At 38.6% G+C, this 22,268-nt stretch overlaps 2 protein-coding genes across 6 annotated transcripts in view; one reads left to right on the top strand and one right to left on the bottom strand.

Moving 5' to 3' along the window:
• CDKL3 (cyclin dependent kinase like 3) overlaps positions 1 to 934 on the bottom strand; it is a 55,154-nt gene extending 54,220 nt beyond the window's left edge. The window contains exon 1 of the mRNA XM_080672829.1: positions 814 to 934. The gene's annotated coding sequence lies outside the window, so the exon portion shown is untranslated. The remainder of the gene's footprint in view (positions 1 to 813) is intronic.
• Positions 935 to 968: 34 nt separating this feature from the next.
• Positions 969 to 22,043, top strand: UBE2B (ubiquitin conjugating enzyme E2 B). 5 transcript variants are annotated; one of them, XM_080672840.1, is made up of 7 exons: positions 969 to 1,050; positions 1,363 to 1,431; positions 3,557 to 3,637; positions 5,733 to 5,758; positions 9,761 to 9,850; positions 13,135 to 13,223; positions 15,023 to 15,572. In XM_080672840.1, exons 2-7 carry the CDS (start codon positions 1,388 to 1,390, stop codon positions 15,149 to 15,151), a joined length of 459 nt encoding a protein of 152 aa, XP_080528966.1. In that variant the 5' UTR covers positions 969 to 1,050; positions 1,363 to 1,387; the 3' UTR covers positions 15,152 to 15,572. The 5 variants fall into 5 exon arrangements, with proteins under 5 accessions (XP_080528966.1, XP_080528962.1, XP_080528963.1 ...); XM_080672837.1 differs by lacking the exon at positions 969 to 1,050 and adding an exon at positions 21,562 to 22,043 and having other exon boundaries at positions 1,248 to 1,431; positions 15,023 to 15,161; XM_080672839.1 differs by lacking the exon at positions 969 to 1,050 and adding an exon at positions 21,562 to 22,042 and having other exon boundaries at positions 1,258 to 1,431; positions 13,162 to 13,223; positions 15,023 to 15,161.
• Positions 22,044 to 22,268: the final 225 nt, after the last annotated feature.

Raw genomic sequence — 22,268 nt, 5'->3', positions numbered from 1 at the left:
CCTTTTAGTTAGGAAGTTTTCATTTCAGACCATTCTCTATGGCTACTTCAGGTCTCTGAGATTGTAAAGCTTGCCATGCAGGCCTCCCCTAAATTTGTCCGTTTTAGTATGTGGCTCCTTTTTTGTCCAGGAGATACCAGGAAAGTTAACCCTCTCTGGTTCCACTGAACTATGGGCAGTTTGGGGCAATGCTAAGGCCCTCATCCTATCCTCTCATTCTGGTTTGGGCTGAAGAATTACCCTAATATATATGAAAAGGTTCAGGGTCCTCTACAAGAGTCAATAACTTGGAGCTGCTCTCCCACCCCCTCCCCGCCCTGCCTGAAGCTGTGGGGAGCATTTCTGGTACATCTGCATCTAAAAAGCCAGTGTGGAAGACCTGAAATGAGTTATCTAGGCTAGATATAAAATCCCCATCCATTTCTCCATGATCTGTTCCCCAGATCTGAATCTACACCATTCTTTTACCTTTGCCCATAATTTCCAACCCTGGAAACCCCGCTGCAATGCTCCTAAGGAAGTACTTCAGGGGATTTTACTTTGTATGGGTCTCAGCATTCAATACCTCAATAAAAAAATAAAAAAATGGTGGTCCCATCACTTTATGTACTAGATTTGATAAGCTTTTGAACCAAAGAAGATTATAATTCCAAACTATTTTTAGCTCTGTTTTAAAGAGACTTAAGCAAAACATGCTTTGCTTCCCAGAACCTCTTCCTCTCCCATTGCCCTCCCTGTTGACGGGACCAAATGTTTGGAAAACTAATATAGGTGTATGCCCATCCGGTCAGTTTAACTACCTGCTTCAAATACCTGGCCGAGACTCAGATCCAGCGTAGCTCTCACTTTACCAGTTCTAATCACGTCATAGGGGCACGTGGTTCTAGATACTTCGCCACCTCCCACTCAGGGGTGGATTGTTGACAACGCCGCCGGTAGATCACGTGGCCTTACGTCATCCCACCTCCTTTGCCTGAAATCTCAAGCCCCGCTTGCGTCCCCCTCTCCCCACTCAGTCGGATCTAACCTAGCGAAAGGGGACGCAACAGGGTATGTTTCGGTTTTGTTGTCTCTTAACCCACAATATCTAGTCTGAACACAGAGAATACTAATTTTCCAATTAGTTTAAGGAGCCAAAATGGTAGAACCTTGTTGAAAAGCTACCACAGGAGCTCTCACACGTGCCCTCCCACTTTTCTCCACCCCTCGCGCCGTGGTACTGGCGGAGGGCGGAGGGATCTGGAGGCGGCGGAGGGAGACGTCATTGCGGGGTTGTTTGTGCAGCCTCCGTGGCGGTGACCCGCAGTGATTCGGCCGCCGTGCCGGGGGGTGGGGGGGCTGCGCGGGACTCTTTTCTTTCAGACGGACCGCGGGGCAGCTGTGGAGCATGTCGACCCCCGCCCGGAGGAGACTCATGCGGGATTTCAAGCGGTAAGGCCCTTCCCCTCCGCCTGGACGACGGCTCCTCCCCAAAGCTGCGGGCCTACCGGACGGGGATCCGGGACACCTTCCTCTTGGGATTCTCAGAGGGCCGGCTATGGGCCCCGGGGAGCGACGGAAAGCCAGTTTTGACCCCCCCCCCCCCGCCCCGTCGTTCGCACTCCCTCATTCTTGTTTTCTCACTCCGATATCCCTCCCTCCCCAAATGTAAAAAAAAAGGCTATGGACACCTAGGATTCCCCACTGCCCGCTTGGGCCAGCTGCCTGACTTGTCGCCCTGCCGTTGAAACCTTACCCCCGTCCCTGAACCCTGCGGTACCCCTTCTCTAAACCCCAAAAGGGAGCCCTTGCAGAAGCTTTTTCCTCGCTGACTCCACCAATGAGCTTTGTTCCGCGGTCCTGCGGTCTCCTCGGAGGGGCAGGGTTGAGGCGAAAAGCACCCCCCCCCCCATTCTGCAGTGAGGGTGGGGTCTGCCTCGCGAGGTCCGGAGGTGGTTAACCCATCCTCCGAAACCCGACTCTTCCCCCCCATCCCTCCCTCCCCCCGCCCGCTGCAAGGACCTTGAGAACTGGCTTAGACCTGGGACTGGAGCTGGCAACTCTGGCTGCCAGTACCTTCTGGAACTCAGCTCCGTGGCCTGCTGTATAAAGCCCTATCTATAGTCTCCAAGTCTGGAAAATGCCTTCCCTGAGACAGGCGCTAACCTGATACTCCCAGGGCCTCCTTTTGTAAAATAGGGTTTTGTTAGGAGATGTAGGGGGTGGTGAGGAAGTGACTTTTTTTTTTTTCTTCAGTTGTTTACCTTTTACTTTGAGGTTCGGTGGGGGAAAAGTAATAGAAAACTTAGCATTGCAGTCCTCTGTTTTTCTGAGACCTGCCCTGATTGAGACGAAATATGTAGTATAAAAACGTAGAGCAGCGGCTCAGGAAGTGACCTTTCAACTTCGCCATTGGAAAGTCTTAGGTGAGACCTTGGAAGCCATTGTTTTGGGCTTTGACCAGTTTATCATTGAATATATTTGTAACTTCTCTTAGCCCGTTACCTTTGGTGGGCGTCAAGCATCATAATTCCTGTAAGGCTTCTGTTCATGGCCCAGTCTTCCTGAGGCTGACTAAAAATAACTGTTTTTATGTGGACTAATTTAAAAGTATCATACCACATGACAATCACTGCATATATATATATATATATATAGAGAGAGAGAGAGAGAGAGAGAAAATAAAGCGTTTTTTACTGAGTCTTTGAAAGGAGATGCCCTATTTCATGTAAAAGTCGTCTTCTAGAGCTTGAAATCAGTAGATTTCAAATTAGCTGAAATTCAGATGAGTGAAATACAAATAATAAAACTTCCAGTTCGTGCCTATTGTTACCCTGATTTGCTGTGATTCTCTGCTTTATTCTGAATTGAATACAGGGTACCTTTGATAGTTTTCCAAGGGTCTTCAGGTTACAAGAATTTGACTGACAAATGTTGGAAGATAGTTTTGTATTGAGTCTCCTGCTCTCAGAGGTAGTTTTAGTGTTAGTGCAGAGCCTTTAAAATAAGGACTGACGGAAAACCAAACAATCTTTGATTACTCTAAAAGCCATTGCTAATTGAAGCAAATGGGATAAAGTAGCTCTCCTGCCTGAAACTACTTTCCTAATCAAATTGAATCAAGTGTTTTCAGTCCTTCAGTGGTCACACTGAGGATTTTTTTGTTTTGAGGAGGAGGAGGAGGCTTGGTGGCCATGTTGCACAAATAGCCATCCTTAGCACTCACACAGTCTGCATTACAGCAGCAAAATTGATGGTTCTGTTAAAATATTTTTTGCACTTGAGGTTTTTTATTTTTGGTTGAGGGAAGCCTAGATATCTTAATCTTGATGGTAATTGAAGAGGGATACTCCCAAGCCCTTTAGCATTTTAGGTGATTTGTAGTGGTATCTAATAAGTGTGTACCTGGGCGATTTTTTATTTTTTATTGTCAGATGGTTTATTCCATCTCAGCACAAGAACAAGGAAATAGGTTTTGTTTGTGTCTCAAAGCAGGTAGTATATAGCCTATAGGTGTTTTATTTGGCCTTCTTAGTGGCCCAACTGTTCAACTTTTAAAACTACTACGGATTTCTAGATTGCAAGAGGACCCACCTGTGGGTGTCAGTGGCGCACCATCTGAAAACAACATCATGCAGTGGAATGCAGTTATATTTGGGTGAGTTGAAAGATAAAACAACTGATAGGCGTGGTGAGTTTTTAAAAATGTGCAACTAGGAAAAGAGACTGAGGTGGAATGGGGACCTTACAGAAACTGCAAGGTAAATTAGAAAAAACATTCCCATAAAAGTTTTATCGGTTACATAAAATTTATTTGCATTTTGGTGTTAATACATAAGATTTTATAGCCCTAGTTGGTTTACTCAGTGGAAAAAGCATTGGCCTGTGGATTCAAGGGTCCCGGGTTCCATTCCAGTCTGGACACATGCCCAGGTTGCTGGCTCCATCCCCAGTAGGGGGCGTGCAGGAGGCAGCCAATCAATGATTCTCTCATCATTGATGTTTTTATTTCTCCCTCTCCCTTCCTCTCTGAAATCAATAAAAATATATTTAAAAAAATACGTAAGATTTTATAATAACTTTGGGTTTTACCTTATAAAAGTACCATTTGAAACTAAAGGAGAAGAGATAAATGATTTTATACAAAATATGCCAAGCAAGTGTTTATGCTTGTATTCTGTTGGAACTATAAAAAGGCTAGGAACAAAAAACATTGAGAACTTACACTATGGCAAGATTTTAAATGAAAAATGTTTCGTAGCCCAATATAAAATATAGGCATACCTCAGAGATACTGTGGGTTTGGTTCCACACTACCACAATAAAGCAGTTTTTTTTGGGGGGGGGGGGCCCTGGTGGAGGGCCTTACTTTCAATTCATAAAAAAGGCAACATCTGTGAAGTGCAATAAAATGAGTATCCCTGTAGCTGAATGAAGTCTTACATTCTACATATATATTGCATATATGCTTTTTAATTTAAAATTTCCTTATGCCTTTTCTTTCGTCTTCCCAGAATTGATCTTTTTTTTAATTTCACTTTTTTAAAAAAAACTAGGGTTTTGTGCTAAAACTTTAATTTTAAAGGGGAGTCTTTTCATAAACAATTTTGAGTTGCCTCTGAATTAGTTAAAAGTAAGGGTCTAGTCCTAACTGTTTTGGCTCAGTGGATAGAGCATCAACCTGCGGGCTGAAGGGTCCCAGGTTTGATTCCAGCCAAGGGTATGTACCTTGGATGCAGGCACATCCCCAGTAGGAGGTGTGTAAGGGGCAGCTGATTGATGTTTCTCTCCCATCAGTGTTTCTAACTCTCTATCCCTCTCCCTTCCTCTCTGTAAAAAATAATAAAATATATTAAAAAAAATAAAAGTAAGGGTCTACCTTAAAAAATAGTGGGAAAAAGAGGGCAGTTCTCCTTCTAAAGTGATTATTTTAAATTCAGACTGTATACGTGCTTCTTTGAGACCGGAATATGCCTTGCAAGTAATTAAACTTCACGCTGCTGCTTAGGAAAAATGAAATTGGGGTATGGAGGCAAGGAAAAGATTTGAGCAAAAGAAACTGGCTTTCTTGATTTAGTTATGTCTAACCAATTTGAACTAGAAATTGCTCTGTTGAAAAATAGAACACACCTGCCCTGGCAGAGTGGGTCAGAGCGTCATCCAATACGAAACAGGTTGTGGATTCGATTCCCAGTTAGAGTACATACCTAGGTTTCAGGTTTGATCCCCAGGCAAGGCTCTTACAAGGCCCGGCCAATCAAAGTTCCTCTCTCACATAATGTGTGTCTCTCTCCCTTCCTCACTAAAACTAATGAACGTCATATCCTTGGGTGAGGGTTTTTTTAAAAAGCAGAACATGCTGCTTTGGTAACATACTTAAACTAAAGGGTATTGATTTCCATCTTACTGATGTAAATTAAAACAGGACCTTTTCTCTTAAGAATGCATATATTTACAAAATAACTTGTTGGTATTTAGGAACTGAATTCTTTTTTGCTAAAATCATGATAAATTTTGTTTTTTGTTTTTTTTGTAAAGCTACCCTAAAAGGAAAACTTAAAAAATAAAAGTTACATTTGTAAAAATTTAGGCCTAAGATGATACTAAAGTAACACTATCTTAAAAACTCCACAAATTGTCATGATGAGCCCCTCTTTCTGTTTGAGTTTATCCTTTCCACTCTTGAAAAATCAGGGAAAAGCAGAATGAAAGAATGAAAAACGTGTTTTAATCAGAAATCTTCTTGTTTTCAGACCAGAAGGGACACCCTTTGAAGATGGTAAGTCATTCTCCTTATGTTTTCTACAGTGTTAAGAGGCTTTTTAGAACTAGGAAATTATGCCCTAATTGATTTGGCTTGGCCTGCAGACTGAAGGGTCCCGGGTTTCATTTCCATCAGGAGCACATACCTTGGTTGCAGGCTCCCCTGGCCTGGGCCCTGGTCAGGGGTCTTGCAGGAGGCAACCAATGGATGTGTTTCTCTCACATCGATGTTTTTCTCTTTCCCTCTCTCTTCCACTTTTTCTAAAAAATCAGTGGAAAAATATTCTTGGGTGAGGATTAACAACAACAAAAGTAGGAAATTATAACACAAATGTATCTACTTAAAACTATTTTCTATTTGATCTATTGTTAATAGGTCAAATTAAAATTAAATACTGCTACATAGTTTACAAGACTTTTTCCTCCCATCAGCTTGATCACCTTTGTTGCCACTCGATTACCTTATTATTTGGCTATAGAACCTTAAGCCTAGATCATAGGGTCTGTGTTGATAATAGTTTAAATTTGGATGGCCTTTGTAGCATGCTAACAGTGTTCCTGTGGTAAACACCAGGAGAGGGTAATTGTGCTTTTTTTTTTTTTTAACTTTGTCATCTATATTGATAGGATGTTGAGCTGAAGTTGTTCTTAAATACATAAAGCTGCCAGTAATTTCATATATAACTGGCATTCAACACCTGTAAACAGCATTCTTGCATACTTCTTAAAAATACGTTATTTTTTTTTTTAAAAAAAGCAAATTTCCAGTTCTAAAAAAGAATTGTTAAACACGTTTGTTTTAATTATCAAAATGGCTTCAGCATTAATGCAGCAAAGATATTTGTACAAAGATATTGATTGCAGCACCATTTTAAAGGAGATAACCTGAATGCCCAATAGAGGAAATGGTTAGCAAATTATGACATAGCTAGACTCTGGAATATTATATACCTGTTAAGGAATAAGGTAAACCTGGACAAATGACAGCGTTACAGAATAATGTATGTTGCAATAAGTACATACATGCAAGTGTGTCTGTTATGTTAAAGGGTTATGTACCACACTGTTAATCAGGGGTTACCTCTAGGCCAGGGTTAGGAATTAAATAGAGGTACTTAAGGACGTAAGCTTTTTACTCTACACCAAAGTATTCTCAAGAGTGGTCCAAAAACCCTTTAAGGTCCCTAAGACCCTTTCAGGGGTTCAAAGTGATCAAAACTGTCTTCATACCAGTACTAAGACATTTGCCTTTTTTCACTTTATTGACATTTGCACTGGTGGTACAAAAGCATTAGTGACTAAAACCAGAACCTAAGCAGTTTAGCGTCTTGGCACAAACCAAGACAGTGGCACCAAACTGTACTAAGTGGTACTTTTTGTATTTTAAAAAATGCCAGTTTCACTTAATCTCTTGGTGAAAAAGTGGAAATTATTATTATTATTATTAAATCCTGACCCTTGAGTATACATCCTTTTAATATTCTGTGTGATGAAGTGGGAAGTATGTATACAGCACTTTTCTTGTATACCAAATATGATTATTTGGAGGAAAAACACTTATGCAATTGTTTGAGTTGCAACTTGAATTACTACTGCTTTTTTCATGGAACATTCTTACTTGAAAGAATGACTGACAAACTGATTATTTAGGTGTGAGTATTTGGCAGGTATATTCTCAAAAGTGACTTAAGTGAGCTGTTAGGTCAAGGAGAGCAGCTGAAAGTGAACCGATATTTTCCAAATGTGAGTGATATAAATCTTTATAGATATAGTTTCACATTCTACATTGCAACTAACCTTTAAAAACTTACCATTTCTTTGGTGTAATATAAAGAAATACCTAGTTATCTGAAAAGGCTATGAAAATACTCCTTTCCTTTTCATTTACATAATTGTGTGATGCCTGATCATCTTCATGTTCCTCAACTAAAACAGCATATTGCAACAGATTGAATACAGAAGAAACTAAGAGAATCCAGCTGTCTTCTGTTAAGACAGTCATTAAAGAGATTTGCAAAAAATGTAAAACAATACTTCTCACTAACTTGGTGAGAAGATATTTGTTGTTTTTTCTCATTAAATGTTACTTAAGTAAATGTGTAATGAGTTTATAGTTCTTAATGATATATATTTTAAGATTTTTCTGAGTTATAATTTCTAATAAACACATATTGATAGTTACAGCCAGTGGTATGCTGGGGGCAGCTTGTACTGATTTGTGAGAACAGATTGTTAAAAGTTTTGGGAATTTTTGCAAGCTGATTATTAGCCAATATTTTAAAATGAAATTATTTTTTATTTTTGTTGGAGATACCATAAAATGGTATGCTATTGCATGCATCTCTTTCCAGCTTCACATTAGTGACTTCACATTGAAGCTTGGTGGAATGAGAATGTAAAAAGGGTCCTGAGCCCTAGCCGGTTTGGCTCAGTGGATAGAGCCTGCTGACTGAAGGGTCCCTTTCAGTCCTGGGTTTGGTCAAGGGCATGTACCTCCGTTGCAAGGCTGGATCCCGGACCCTGGTCAGGGCCAGTGTGGGGGGCAACCAATCGATGTATGTCTCTTTCACATCGATGTTTTCATTTACATAATTGTGTGATTGTCTCTTCCATTCTTTCTAAATTTCATTGGAAAAATAACTTCAACTGAGGATTTATTAAAAAAAAAGGGGGAGGGGGTCCAGAGACCCCATAATAGGGGGAGAACTTAAAAATAGCTGTTTCATATTTGTGTTTGTTTGAAATTTTTACATAGTACATTTTTGTAATTAAAGAGAAAATGTAAGCTTTAAAAATACATAGGTATAAGGCTGTCTTCACTAATTAACTATACATTTCATAGTACCTCTATTAATATATCAAAATATGAAATAGATACCACCTTTTATTTTGCTTATATCTTTGGCCTCCCTAATTCCAAATTTCCAAACAAAAAATTGTAAAGAGGTAGAATTTGAGTATCAAATATGACTAGTGAAGAAGATAAAAAGTAAAATATTTTACTAAATACATGCCTCTTATGTTAGTAAAAGCCAAAAGCTTAGAATTGAGGTTGGTTAAGGTTTTCGTTGTTTAGGTTATTTTAAAAATTTTTATTTTTTAGTTATAGCTGGCATTTTTTTTTTTTAAAAAAAATGGCATTGGTGACATAAGGGAAAGAACTTTGTAGAGACACCTGGAATGGTTTAAACTTTCATTGACTTCGTTAGGAATAAGTTTTTCTAATGGGTCTTAATTAGAGGGAGAACCTCTCTAATCTACTCACCTTTAAGGTGAATTTCCTCAAAATAAAAGGACTTCGGATAGTGAATAAACACAAAAGAAGTCTAAAAACAAAACAAAACCCTAAAACCATTAGTAGTGTTATTTCTGTGAAATGGATTTGGAATTGGAGTTGAGAGTTCTTTTCTGTTCACTGTGAAGATATTTACTTCGTTAAAATGCATAATTTTTAAAAATGCCTATGCTTCTATTGACCAAAAAATACTGATATAGACTGACCAGAATGTACTGTGTTGGTCTGTAACCAACAAGAGTAGGCAGTTACACTTCTGTTTACCAGTACTGATTCTTGGCATATTTAAGTGAAGGGATTCTTATGGGACAGAACAGACCTTTCACATTAGCTCCCAAGTTTCCAGTCTGAGTCCTTTGTTATGTGGTAGTCACCAAATCTTAAAAATCTTCAGGGCATCCTCCCCTCTTCTAAACTATAATAAACTGTCTCCAGATGTGCATTTTAAATTTGGTAGCTAGAACCAAATTGCCTTTTTAAAATGTAACAGTTATCATTCCCACCAATAGTATGTGAAAGTGTTAGTTTCCTATGCTTGCCATTGCTATGTGTTATCAGTCTGACATAAATTGAAGTATATTAGTATGTTTCATATGCTGAACCAAAATTCACATGAATTTTTATGTGGTGCAAAAACTAGTATGGGTTGAAAATTCATTGATGAAGAGATTTAAAAGTTATGCTTGTCTGTACTATAATTATTTTGGTTTGTTTTCTATCTAGGTACATTCAAACTAGTAATAGAATTTTCTGAAGAATATCCAAATAAACCACCAACTGTTAGGTTTTTATCCAAAATGTTTCATCCAAATGGTAAGTAGCAATTTTGTTTGACTTTGCAAAAGGGGAGGGGGAAAAGGCTTGTTTCCTTCCTTCTAGGTCTTACCCCATAGTTCTTTCTTTAAGGGCCCACTTCCAGATGTTGTTTCCAGATCAGTATTAGTCACAAATCTTACCAAGGTTTCAAATTTGAGATAAATTTGTTTTTGTTTTAATAACTTCGGATTTTAAAATAATATCTATTTGTAGAACTGTGAAAGATGTTGAAAAGAATTTGTCACTTAAAATTTAGCTTTTAAAAAGATAAATGCTTGTACAGAATTGGTATGTTCTGAATAAAGTTTAAGTACCTAATTTTTTATATACTATGAACATTTTTCCCTTATTAAATATTTCTACACCATTTTTAGTGGCTACAAAATGTTCTGAGTTTGCCATAACTTACCTAATCAGTGTCCAGTTGTTGGTTTTCAGCATTTTTGATATTCTTGAAAATAAATCTTCTCAAATACTACTCCTGAATATTTCTTTAGAATAAGTTTTTAGAAGTAGTATTACTGGACCAAAGGTTTGTGTGTTTTTAAGGCTTTTTAAAATACAGGTTTACATTTTTTTCTCATTCCTATTTTCACTTTGAGAAGTTTATTATTTTTATAAATGATTGCTGAGGGACCCTTTTGTAGTTAAATTTGTTCTTCCCTGACTTTGTGCTATTTACTTTTAATATATTTATATTCATGGATTATAAATTACTGTCTGACTTATTTTCCAAAATATTTAAGCTCTCTTTTTGTAACCTTTTGCTCATTTCAATGTGATCTTCCCCATCAGTTAACTTCTTTTCAGGAGGCACATATTCAGACGTCTTTCTGATTGCATCTAGTCTAGTAATACAAACTGCATGAGTGGGCTATAGGCAGGTAGAGCTCCCTACTCAGAGGAGTGTTATGTTTGTGTATCTGGAACCAGTGTGACTTCCCAATAATAGATTTAATTTCTTTTGCTTTTTCCTTCCAGCTGCCATTTTTTTTCTTTTAAAGCCAAGACAGGTTGAATTTTACTTTTTGTTTCTGTTTTGGGGAAATTTCCCAAGTTGCTTACTATTCTGCTGTTGCTTTATCCTGGCTTAGACTTTATATTGAATCAACCCAAATTATAGTAAGGGGGGCTCTGTAAATCAGGGTGGAATAGACTGTAGAATGTGCAGGGAGTATATGTGTATAGGTGTAGGATTAATAGATTTATGGGGAAACTATATTGTTATTTTTGATCATTTAATATTAATAGCATCGTCTCCCTTTTTTCTGCTATCAGTACTTTTTTATTGTTAACTTCCTGGTTTACTTTATTAACATTTTTGTTGAAATATAATTCATATACCATGCTCTTCACCCATTTAAAATATACAGTTCAGTGTTTTAATAATTTTTATTGATTTCATAGAGGAAAGGAGAGGGAGAGAGAGAAACATCAATGATGAGAGAGAATCATTGATTGGCTGCCTCCTGCATGCCCCCTACTGGGGATTGAGCCTGCAACCCAGGCATGTGCCCTTGACCGTGATCTCCTGGTTCATAGGCCAGTGCTCAACCACCGAGCCATGCAGCTGGGCCAATTTTAGAACTTTTTTTTATGACTCTCCCCCAAAAATCCCATGCTTGTTAGCAATCCATGGACTTATTTTTTGTTTCTATAGATTTGCCTATTCTGGAGATTTTACATAAATGGAATCATGTAATATAAATGGTTCTTTGTGACTAACTTCAGTTAGCCAAGCTATCTTTCAGGGTTCATCTATGTTGTAACACATAACTACTTCATTTTCTTTTATGGTGAATAATATTCCATTGTATGGATATAGTACGCTTTATTTATTCATCAGCCCCTAGGTTCCTTGTTTACTTTTTTATTGCTTCTCAAAAATAGTTACTAGTTCAAAACTTAAAAATCATTTTATACTTCCATGAGATTTACAAAGGTGTGATGATGATAAATCATTTTATACTCATGGGATTTACAGAGGTGTGATGATATTTGCTTTGGGTTTCCTAAATGTGATGTTCCTTTGGATTTATAGTAAGTAAATTGACAGTTGTTTTTAAGCTGAATCTGGTCTAAAGCTAACAGTTGGAAGTACCTAGCCCATGGATAGTAATGGATAAGAAGGATAGAATCGAGGATAGAGCCCTGTGGAATGACAGCATTTAAGTATACTTTGCCTCGTCCCCTCCCCCCCAAAAAAAGCTGCATTGCTGTTTTTATGTAAAGTGATCTGGCTTGCTCTAAAGACTTCTAAAAATTGTTAATTACTTTTATTTTTTAATTATAAAAGGAACGTATACTCAGTGCAAAAACAATTCACAAAATACAAGAAAAGGTAAAACAAGATCTTTCATAATCCTACTATCTACAGATATCTGCTAGTTACATTTTGACAATCTTACAAATGTTTTTGCAACTGCATATACCTCAAATGAAGATACCATTTTTTACTGTAAATGGAATTATATTATCCTGTATAAATAATTGGAAAATTACGGTATTAAGGTAATACACGTATTGTGGATGTCTTTCTACATTAGTTAACATAGGGTAGATGTGTATCATTTCTGTTGACTAGCGTGGTAATGGTTATATGAATGTAGCATTTAGCAGGTCCCCTCTTTATGGGCCACAAGGTAGTTTCCAATTTTTCACTCTTATAAAGAGTATTATAGTGAACATCTGTAAATATAACTTTGTATGTTCATGATTATTTCTTTTAGAGTAATTTCTGGGAGTGAAATTGCTGTGTTAAAAAATAAACTTTTGCCCTAGCTGGTGTGGCTCGGTGGCTAGAGCTTCGGACTGAAGGGTGGGTCCCAGGTTCAATTACTGGTCTGGGCACATGCCTGGGTTGTGGGCTCAATCCCCAGTGTGGGTGGGGTGTGCCGGAGGCAGCTGATCAATGATTCTCGCTCATCATTGATGTTTTTCTCTCTCCCTCTCCCTTCCTCTTTGAAATCAATAAAATACATTTTTAAAATAAATAAACTCTCCCTCCACCCCAAAGCTTCATTTAAGAATATTTAGAAATAGGGAATTTAAACAGATTTGCTGTATGGAGTGCTGAAAAGTTTTAACTCCCACCCAGCCTCCTCATGAGAAGGTAAAATAAGAGACCTTATTTAGGACTGATTTTCCTGTGAGAATGGGGTTTAGTTATTGCTTAATATTCAAAACTTCTGTCTGGGCCAACCATTCTATTTGTGGTAAAGATTTCTTTTAATAGGTATGACAAAGTTAATATGTAACCACTTTTAGTGTTGTCTTTGCAGTGTATGCTGATGGTAGCATATGTTTAGATATCCTTCAGAATCGATGGAGTCCAACATATGATGTATCTTCTATTTTAACCTCAATTCAGGTAAGTGTGTATTAAGATGCATCATAATTTTTCAAGACTCTGTGGTATCCAATCAGCTCTATTAGGCATAATCTAAAGACCAAGTGAGCAAACTTAACTTTCCCAGCACTGAGGTGGCAGAGCTCAGACAAAAAGCCCATGATTTTCAGACGACTAGTCTGTTTTTTCATTAGTGACTACCTTAGATCAAATCCACAATTATTTTCCTGTTTATATGTAAGTTAATGTTCTCACAGGCCAAGTATTATTTGTGCCCATGAAGTATAGCCAGAGGTTGTGGAGAAGAATAAAAAATCTCGGGGAAAGATAAAAGGTGATTGCTGGAAAAAAACCATAGGGACCTCAAGAAACTGCCAAGTGCAGGGAATTGAGAATACTGCCCTATCCAAGAAATTACCTATACTAAAAAACGGTAATAATGCTAATTAGACAGGATGTCTTCCAGACATCCTTCCGGACAAAGCCACAGTGGCAGGGGCGAGGCAGAGGCAGTTAGGGGTGATCAGGTGGCAGGGGCAAGCAGGTGGGGGCGATGAGGCCGGCAGGGGAGAGCAGTTAGGGGCGATCAGGCAGGCAGGCAGGTGAGCGCGGTTAGGAGCCAGCAGTCCCAGATTGTGAGAAGAATATCTGACTGTAGTCGGACACCCCCTGAGGGGTCCTGGATTGGAGAGGGTGCAGGCCTGACTGAGGGATACCACCCTCTCCCCTCCCGCCGCCCCCCCCCCCCCCATACGAATTTTGTGCACTGGGCCTCTACTGTGTGTGTGTGTGTGTATACACATACACACACACACACATATACACACACACACACACACTCTCACACTGAGTGGCCAGATTATTATGATCTCTGAACGCATAATAATCTGGCCTGTGTGTGTGTGTGTGTGTGTGTGTGTGTGTGTGTGTCCAGTACATGAATTCATGCATGGGTGGGGTCCGGCCAGCCTGGCCAGGGGGAGGGGACATGGGCGGTTGGCTGGCCTGCCTGCTGGTCGAACTCCTGGTCAACGGGATGATTTGCATATTAGCCTTTTATTATATAGGATATACACTGAGTGGCCAGATTATTATGCGTTCAGAGATCATCATCTGGCCACTCTGTGTGTGTGTGTGTGTGTGTGTGTGTGTGTATGTATGTATACACGTAAAAGAAAGCGTAACTATTTGCCAAAGCACTCTGGCAGAATATTTCACAGTGGACCTTAAATTATAGTTTCCTGGAGGGGTGGAGAGAGGTATGTTTTAGTTATGTGGATGTGAGAGGAGCAGAAGTAATGTTTTGGTTTGTGACTTTTTAAGACTTTGCTTTAATTGGGGCCATCTTATAAACATTGTTTTTAACCTTCCTATTTCATCACTTTGCTACTAGATATGTTTTATTGATTAAAGGAAACAAGATTAACTTATAGTGAGACATTTGCCAAATAATTACAATAATAGAGCTTAACATTGGAAAAGGTTTGTTGCTAAGCTATTTATAGGTGTTGTATATTAACCAAATCAAACTGCTTGCTTCCTAGTTTAATGTGTTAGTAAGCTGAAGAAGATAATTCTTTTCCAATTTATTCCAAAGGTCTTAAGGTAATTGAGAGTGATCTGTTTTAGAAGCTTTTCTCTAGCAGTAGGAATCTTCTCTCACTGTATTTATCAAGCCATTTCTAAAAAGTATTTAGACCTAAAAATATGTAAGACATACTAATTTCTGCCATTTTATTTAACTTCCGTGCTCCTTATCTGACCCGTTAATGCAAAGAACAACTCTGCAAATCTTTTTTTTTTTCTCTCTTTCCTTCTAGTCTCTGCTGGATGAACCAAATCCAAACAGTCCAGCTAATAGCCAGGCAGCACAACTTTATCAGGAAAACAAACGAGAATATGAGAAAAGAGTTTCAGCCATTGTTGAACAAAGCTGGAATGATTCATAATAGACAACTGGTCTGTTAATCTTTTTCATCATTGTTGTGTATAATTTACCTCTCAGTAGAAAGGCTAACAAATTTTAAGTGCCACCGGTTTTAAGGATTCTGCAGAAGAAGAAAAGTCCTTCAGTTTAGAAACTATAAAAGCTTGTGTATCTTGATTAATGTACTTTTTATTGCATGGTGTGAACTAAGTTATTGCTTACATAAATTTGTAATATATCCTGTTTGTATTTTTTTCCAAGTGTATAATGTTGGTGTGGAGTTTTCATGACAGAATATACACATTTTGTAAATCTGTACTTTTTTCAAATATTGAATGCCTTATTTTTGAATTCTTTAGATTTTTAAATTGGAGAAAAGCACTTAAAGTTTTTTATATATGAATATTACATGTAAAGCTGTTAAAATACATAACTTCAAGAGACTTTGTCACTTATTTCCTTATCTATGTAGGAGGGGTTAATAAGTCTCTAGCTCTCCATCAATTGATAGTTTCATTTCCAATTTCAAAAGAACAGATTTATATTTTATCAAATTCTTCAAATTTGATTCTAAACACTTAAAATCTCAAACTTTATTTTGAATTCACCTGTATTGGTTTCAATTGAGCAATTATAAATTGGTTTGTTCTGTCCAACTCTGTACTTAGGCCACTTGTTACTATTTCTTCATGCTCTACTTACTGTTAAACTGTACCTCTTGTGATTTCACAATTTGCACCTCTAACATGAGGAATTAGCACCTTTACCTTTAATGAGCAGAGAGCTGATGCAACTTATTTGCTGCTTGATAGCACTTTAAAAGACTTTTGATAATGAAGAAAGTAAAACCATAAACATTAACCAAACATCCATACCCCCACTATTACCAATGAATAAGAATTAGTTGCAGTTGACGAGCAAGACAGACATTTTTTAATCTTCTAAATTGTATAAAACTTGTATTAGTTGCAGTTGACGAGCAAGACAGACATTTTTTAATCTTCTAAATTGTATAAAACTTGTACTGCATCTAGTTTACTGGATGCATTTAAAACACGGTATTGTAGAAAGCTAATACAAAGCTATGCCTTCAAGTAGGATAGAAAATGGAAAATATACAAGTAAATTCTGTTGAACCACTTGCGTAGTCTTTCTAGTAGTTAAAACAGCTATTTCAGTAATCCCAAGAGTTTTCTTGTCATATTCCTACTAGTTTAGTAAGCTCAGAGCTTCTTCTCTATTAGAAGACTGTAAGGTGGCAATATCTATAGCTTTTAGTAAGCAAAGTTTAACACTGGAAGGATAAGTGCTGATCGTTTCTTTTAAAGTTATTAGTGGCAAATTTGGGGGTAAGTGTATGGTCTTAAGTATTTTGATACAAGTGAGAGTTCATTCACTGGAATTAATGGCCAAAAAGGGGGGAAAGGTGCTTTATTTAAAGATACTATTTGGTCATTTTAAATGTGTGATGCTTTTATATTCAGCTCTGAAATTATACTTTGAATAGACATTTATTCCAGTGAGTGAAGTGACTCTGATAGTAAATACACAGTAGCAATGAGAGTCTTCCCTCTTACTTCATTACATGTTACTCGGATACTGATTTGCAATCTATTTTTATCAACCTGTTTTCCTTTCCCTATTTTAAACTGAAACATTTTAAGTATTGATAGAAAATTATAAGGGAAATTATCGAAGAAAATACGTGCATGGGTAGGGTATCTAGGCCTGGCTAGTGATCAGGGCTGATCAGGGCCTTCCTGCTGCTGGCTGGGGCCTGCCTTCAGGTTGCCGGCCAGGGCCTTCCTTTGTTTTGTGCCACCCCCTGGTGGTCAGCGCATGTCATAGTGAGTGATCGAACTCCCAAGGGGACACTTAGCACATTAGCCTTTTATATATATATAAATTATATATATATGTATATATAATTATATCTTACTTGGCAAGGAGTCAACTCTGACTCCTAAATTCAGTGCATACAACTCAGACCTAGTCTACATTTCCATTGGAGAAAATTCTTGGGAACGGCTCTGAATTACTCCTCATAGTTTTTTCCTTCAGCTTAGGAACAGCTTAGGCTAATGAGGACAGTGCAACAGCTAACACACAAAATTACTGTTTGTGCATGGCTAAAGATGGTGGTGGTTTTATAGCATCCTGGACATTTCACATCCATGAAGTGGGAATTGGGCTCTGTACCAGACGACGTTTTTCTTGTGTTTTTTCCTTCTGGAGAGGGATGTTGTCATGGGGAAGTTGTCACCGCTAGAAAGGCCAGATTTTTATTTCTTTGGTTGAGTACCAGATGTAAACCTTCAATTTACAAGGTTATGTCATATTAAAAAAAAATTTACTTTTAAACTACACACAAATTTTATAAATGGTATGGCAGGAGGCTAGAATTAAGTTATTGGTTTAGGTATGAAGGTGGATTCATGTTCAAATACATTTGTGACGAAATTCCTCTTTAACAATACATTACACTGTACAAGGCACTAAGAACTCTGACATACATTGCATCTCAGAGTCAGTAATCCTGAGGTGTAGGTATCAAAGACTAGCAAACTAGGTACAAAGAGATTAAGAGACTAGCTCTAGATCAACCAACTAGCTAGTGATAGAGCTGGGATTTGAACTTAAATATTCCATCCCAATTTATGAAAATACTTTTGTTGATTGTTGATTTAGAGGTATGTACAGACTGGTATCTGTCCAATGCAAAGGTTTTCCTGACCACCATTTTCCACTGCTTTTTCTAACAAAGTCTTGATATAGGGACATTTTCAGGTCTCTGCTATAAGGGACTATGATTTATCAATAGACCAAAAATTTTTCCCTTCCTAGAAATATCCTTGAGTCTGTACACCCCACCCCTAAAAACGTAAGTTCCATTAATATGATAAACTTCTAGAACTGATCTAAATATTATAAATATAGGTGGAGGTAGTAGGAGGAAATAGCTATTAAAGGTACCTTATTTAGTAACATCTTTTGTGCTCAATGAATAAGCGGTCAGGGCTGATCAGGGCCTTCCTGCTGCCGGCTGGGAGCTGATCAGTCTACTCCTTTTTTTAAATTGTTTCAGAGATCCTTAAACCTCAACATGGCAAACCAGATTTTCTGGTGATTGTGGGTGCTCATTTTTTCATTTAGAATTCTTTAAGAAAGAACTTGGGCTTATAGCACAATTTAGTTACATCTAAGGTATTTTGATCTCTTAATTCTTCCAAGTTTCAAGAGCAGAGACTAAGTTTTGAGATCTTGGTGGTGGTTATTACAATTCGTTTATGTTGCATTCAGCAATGCAAAGTCCCAAAGAAACCTGTTGTGGGGATTACGTATGTTAATAGAAAAGTCAATGGTTGGAAAGCTATTAAAGGTAAAGGAAATTGTACATAGGACTGGGTCCTTGTGCCAAGATGTGACCTCTTCAGTTCCCATGTAGTTAGGGAAAATAGCTGTTTTCAAATAAGGGGAAAGATTACTTACCAGTTATTCCAGTATATAACATAGAGCAAAGATATGTTGAAAGAATTGACAGTTTTCTTCTATCCTTTCAAAAAGAATACAGAAATACGTGCCATTCTTTCAGTGATTTCTCTACACCTTCACTACAGCTTTTTTTTTTTTTTTTTTACCTTTTATTATAGAAACTAACAGCAATAAAAGAAGATAGAAAATATATTGACCTTGCGTAGGTTCATCATCCAGGTTCACATTTTTCTCTTTTTTTTTTTTCCATTTTCTTTTTTTCTACCTGACTTTTTTTTCTTTCCATCAACGTGTATCCCCTCTATGGCCTCTTCCTTCTCCACCCAACCCCTCAGACCTCCAAAATCACCACACTGTTGTCCATATCCATGGGTTCTCTCTAGCTTTTCTTTTTTACTTCATTTTTACACCATACCCCAACACCACCAGCAGACAAGTAACCATATGATTTCACTCATATGTGGCATTTAATGAACAAACTGAACTACCAAGCAAAATATAGACAGCATTATAGATAGAGAGCAGTCTACTCCTTTTTAAAAATTGTCTCAGAGATCCTTAAACTTCAACAAACCAGATTTTCTAATCAGCGTTTCCAGCCATGACCCCTTAATTGAGGTAATCTGTACTTTCTCCCTTCTTGGGTCTCATAGTCAATATCTTCAACCACACACTCATAAACCATGAGTGATATGGATCATTTCATTTCCTTAGTTCTTACATATGTTGGTCATTTTCTCAAGCTGCTTTAGGAGGTATAGGACCCTTACTCTGAATTCTCGCTCTGACATATTGCTTGCCTCCATTTCATTTAGTTTCTTTTCTGGCGAACCCTTTTCTTTCCTTCGGGGGTTTCCCTAAATGGGGTTTGTCTTCCCATTTTTGCTGTCTCTTTCTGGCCCTGGGCTCCCTACTTGGGGTCCGAGGGGTTGAAGCCCCTAGTGATGCAATGATCTGGCACTTGCTAGACCAGAGGCTGGGTCTGCCTTGAGTTTCACACCTTTATTGTCTCTGCTCTAAGTTGTACCCCTTTCTCCCCCAGCTCTGGTCCCTCAGTTGTCCAGATTTTCACGGTGGGCGGGGGTGTGTGCACAGTTCATCTGGTGTGCAACTTCCTGTGATGGCCCAGAGCCCTCTGGCATGCAATTCATAGTGTGACCCTGGCACCCAAGACAGGATGACGCCCTAGAAACCCCTGGCAGCGTACATGCAGCATGGTCCTGTGACCTATGGCTGGGCACACCAGGTTGAACCAGCAGCTCTGACCTGGGCCAGGGGTAGAGCATGGGCCAGTTGACAGCTCCACAATTTGAATGAAAAAAGCATGCCCTTCTGCAGCCCTGGGGTTGGAACCTGGTCTGATGGGGTGATTGTGGGTGCTCATTTTTTCATTTCATGTAAGTTAGTTGTGACATTTCATATATTCCCAGCTTGGCCTCAAAGGTAAAACAAGGCAGGAATGAAGTTGTGAGAGTTCACTAAGTGCCAGGTGGAGTTTTTCCACTGAATCCTCCAATAAAGATTAAAGGGTCATCCCCACTTTGCTGATCCCTACCCTGAGGTGAAATAACTTGGGAAGCATCTCCTAATTCACATCTATGAGGTTCAGTTAAATATTCTTAATAAAAAAGAAGTGTCAAAGGGAAAGGAAAATGCAGCTCTAGAGGATGAGATTTTGGTGCTAGCATTCACATCAAAGCAAGGAAGGGCTTTAGGCCCACACAGTTCAAGGTTGACCTTACTACCCTTCACTAAACCAGGGGAGTACCAAGACTTGCTTTAGGCCCATAACGGCATATTCCTCTCAAGCAAATAGGTTGGAGGGCCATAGTCAAGGATATTTTTGGTTCATTAGCCTACTTTTCCTAGGCAAAGAAAGATGGGACTTGGGCTACAATTACCAGGGTTATATTTTAAAGAGGCATCCTTTTCTGACAGCACTGCTGGAAAGAAACTCTGGTTCACATGGTCTAGAATAGATAAGAACTCCATCAAATGGGAGCTTAATAGTTTCAATTTTTACTATTTGATTTCTAAGGGCATCTGTTCAGATGGTTACCCCAACTCCTCAGCTGGTGCTCTTATCCAAAGGCCAGGCTTCAAGCCCACCTACATGTCACAGGAACACATGCAAAGGACTCTGCCCCTACGGCTGGCGTTGTGAGAAAGCCCAAACCAGAAAAGGGCAGCCAATACTGCCACCTCTAGCCCTGGGAGTCAGGACTTTGAAGGGACAAACTTTTTTTGCTTTTCACTTAAAAAATAAACAGGCATTATCACTTGCTCTATTTTAATGAAAAGTGAGCCATGTGAGATTCTGTTTCTCCACCAAAGAATTTGTGTATCTGTGTGTGTGTCCATGAGAGCAGAGAATTTTATTTTTTCTTAATATATTTTTATTGACTTCAGAGAGGAAAGGAGAGGAAGAGAGTGAGAGAGAGAAACATCAGTGATGTGAATCATTGATCAGCAGCCTCCTGTACAACTCCCACAGGGGATTGAACCTGCAACCTGGGCATGTGCCCTGACTGGGAATCAAAACCGGGACCCTTTAGTCCGCAGGCCGACACTATCCACTGAGCCAAACCAACTAGGGCACAAAGAACTTTTTTAGTGTGCACTCTTATTTGTTGAATGAAACAATATCCATTATGAACACAATTCTGCTAAAGTTCAAAAACTTGTGCCTCTTAAGATTTGTCCTTAGCCCTAGCTGGTTTGGCTCAGTGGGTAGAGCGTTAGCCTGTGGACTGAAGGGTCCCAGGTTCAATTCTGGTCAAGGGCACATGCCCCGGCTACAAGCTCGGTCCCCAGTGGAAGGTGTGCAGGAGGCAGCGGATCAATGATTCATCATTGATGTTTCTCTCTCTCCCTTCCTTTCTGAACTCAATAAAAATATATTTTTTTAAAAAAGATTTGTGTTTACTTTTATTCCTACAGAACCAAAAGGTGTCCCTAAACTGATCAAGAATGACTAGATGACAGAACTCCGACCTAGAAGTTGACAATCTCCTTCCAGACATGAGTACCCAGCAGAGAATTTAGAGCTGGACAGCTGGTAAACATTAAGTTATCTGACATACAGGATAATATAAACCTCATTTCAGATGCAACACTGTATTTTCATGGTCATTTACTACTACAGATAGCAAAGCATCAGGGGTGGTGATAGTGTCATTCCTCCCAATGCCTGTGGAATAGGTAAGCCACAGATCCAAGTGGAGCCTGGGAAAGTTCAGAGGAAATCTTTCCCCTGCAGAGGTAGAGGATTTATCAGGTGGGCCACAGACTCTAAGGAATGTTTCAAAAAGCAACTTTCTGGTGCTCGCTTCGGCAGCACATATACTAAAATTGGAACAATACAGAGATTAGCATGGCCCCTGCACAAGGATGACACGCAAATTCGTGAAGCGTTCCATGTTAAAAAAAGAAAAAGAAAAAAAAAAGCAACTTTCTGGATAACATGAAAGGGTATCACTATTAACTGAGCACCTAAACTGTTCTTGTGCTTCTCACAAGGTATTGAGATTTATGTCTTTAACAGAAAGGATCCTCTTTTAGTAATTATTTGAATGTAATATTACACTATGTCTCTTCCTAAGATATCACTTGATCCTCACCCCATCTTGGGGAAGACTATATATATG

The sequence above is a fragment of the Plecotus auritus genome (assembly GCF_963455305.1).
Source record: "Plecotus auritus genome assembly, chromosome: 6".
Classification (NCBI taxonomy): domain Eukaryota; kingdom Metazoa; phylum Chordata; class Mammalia; order Chiroptera; family Vespertilionidae; genus Plecotus; species Plecotus auritus.
This window is presented reverse-complemented; position numbering and strand designations above follow the sequence as displayed.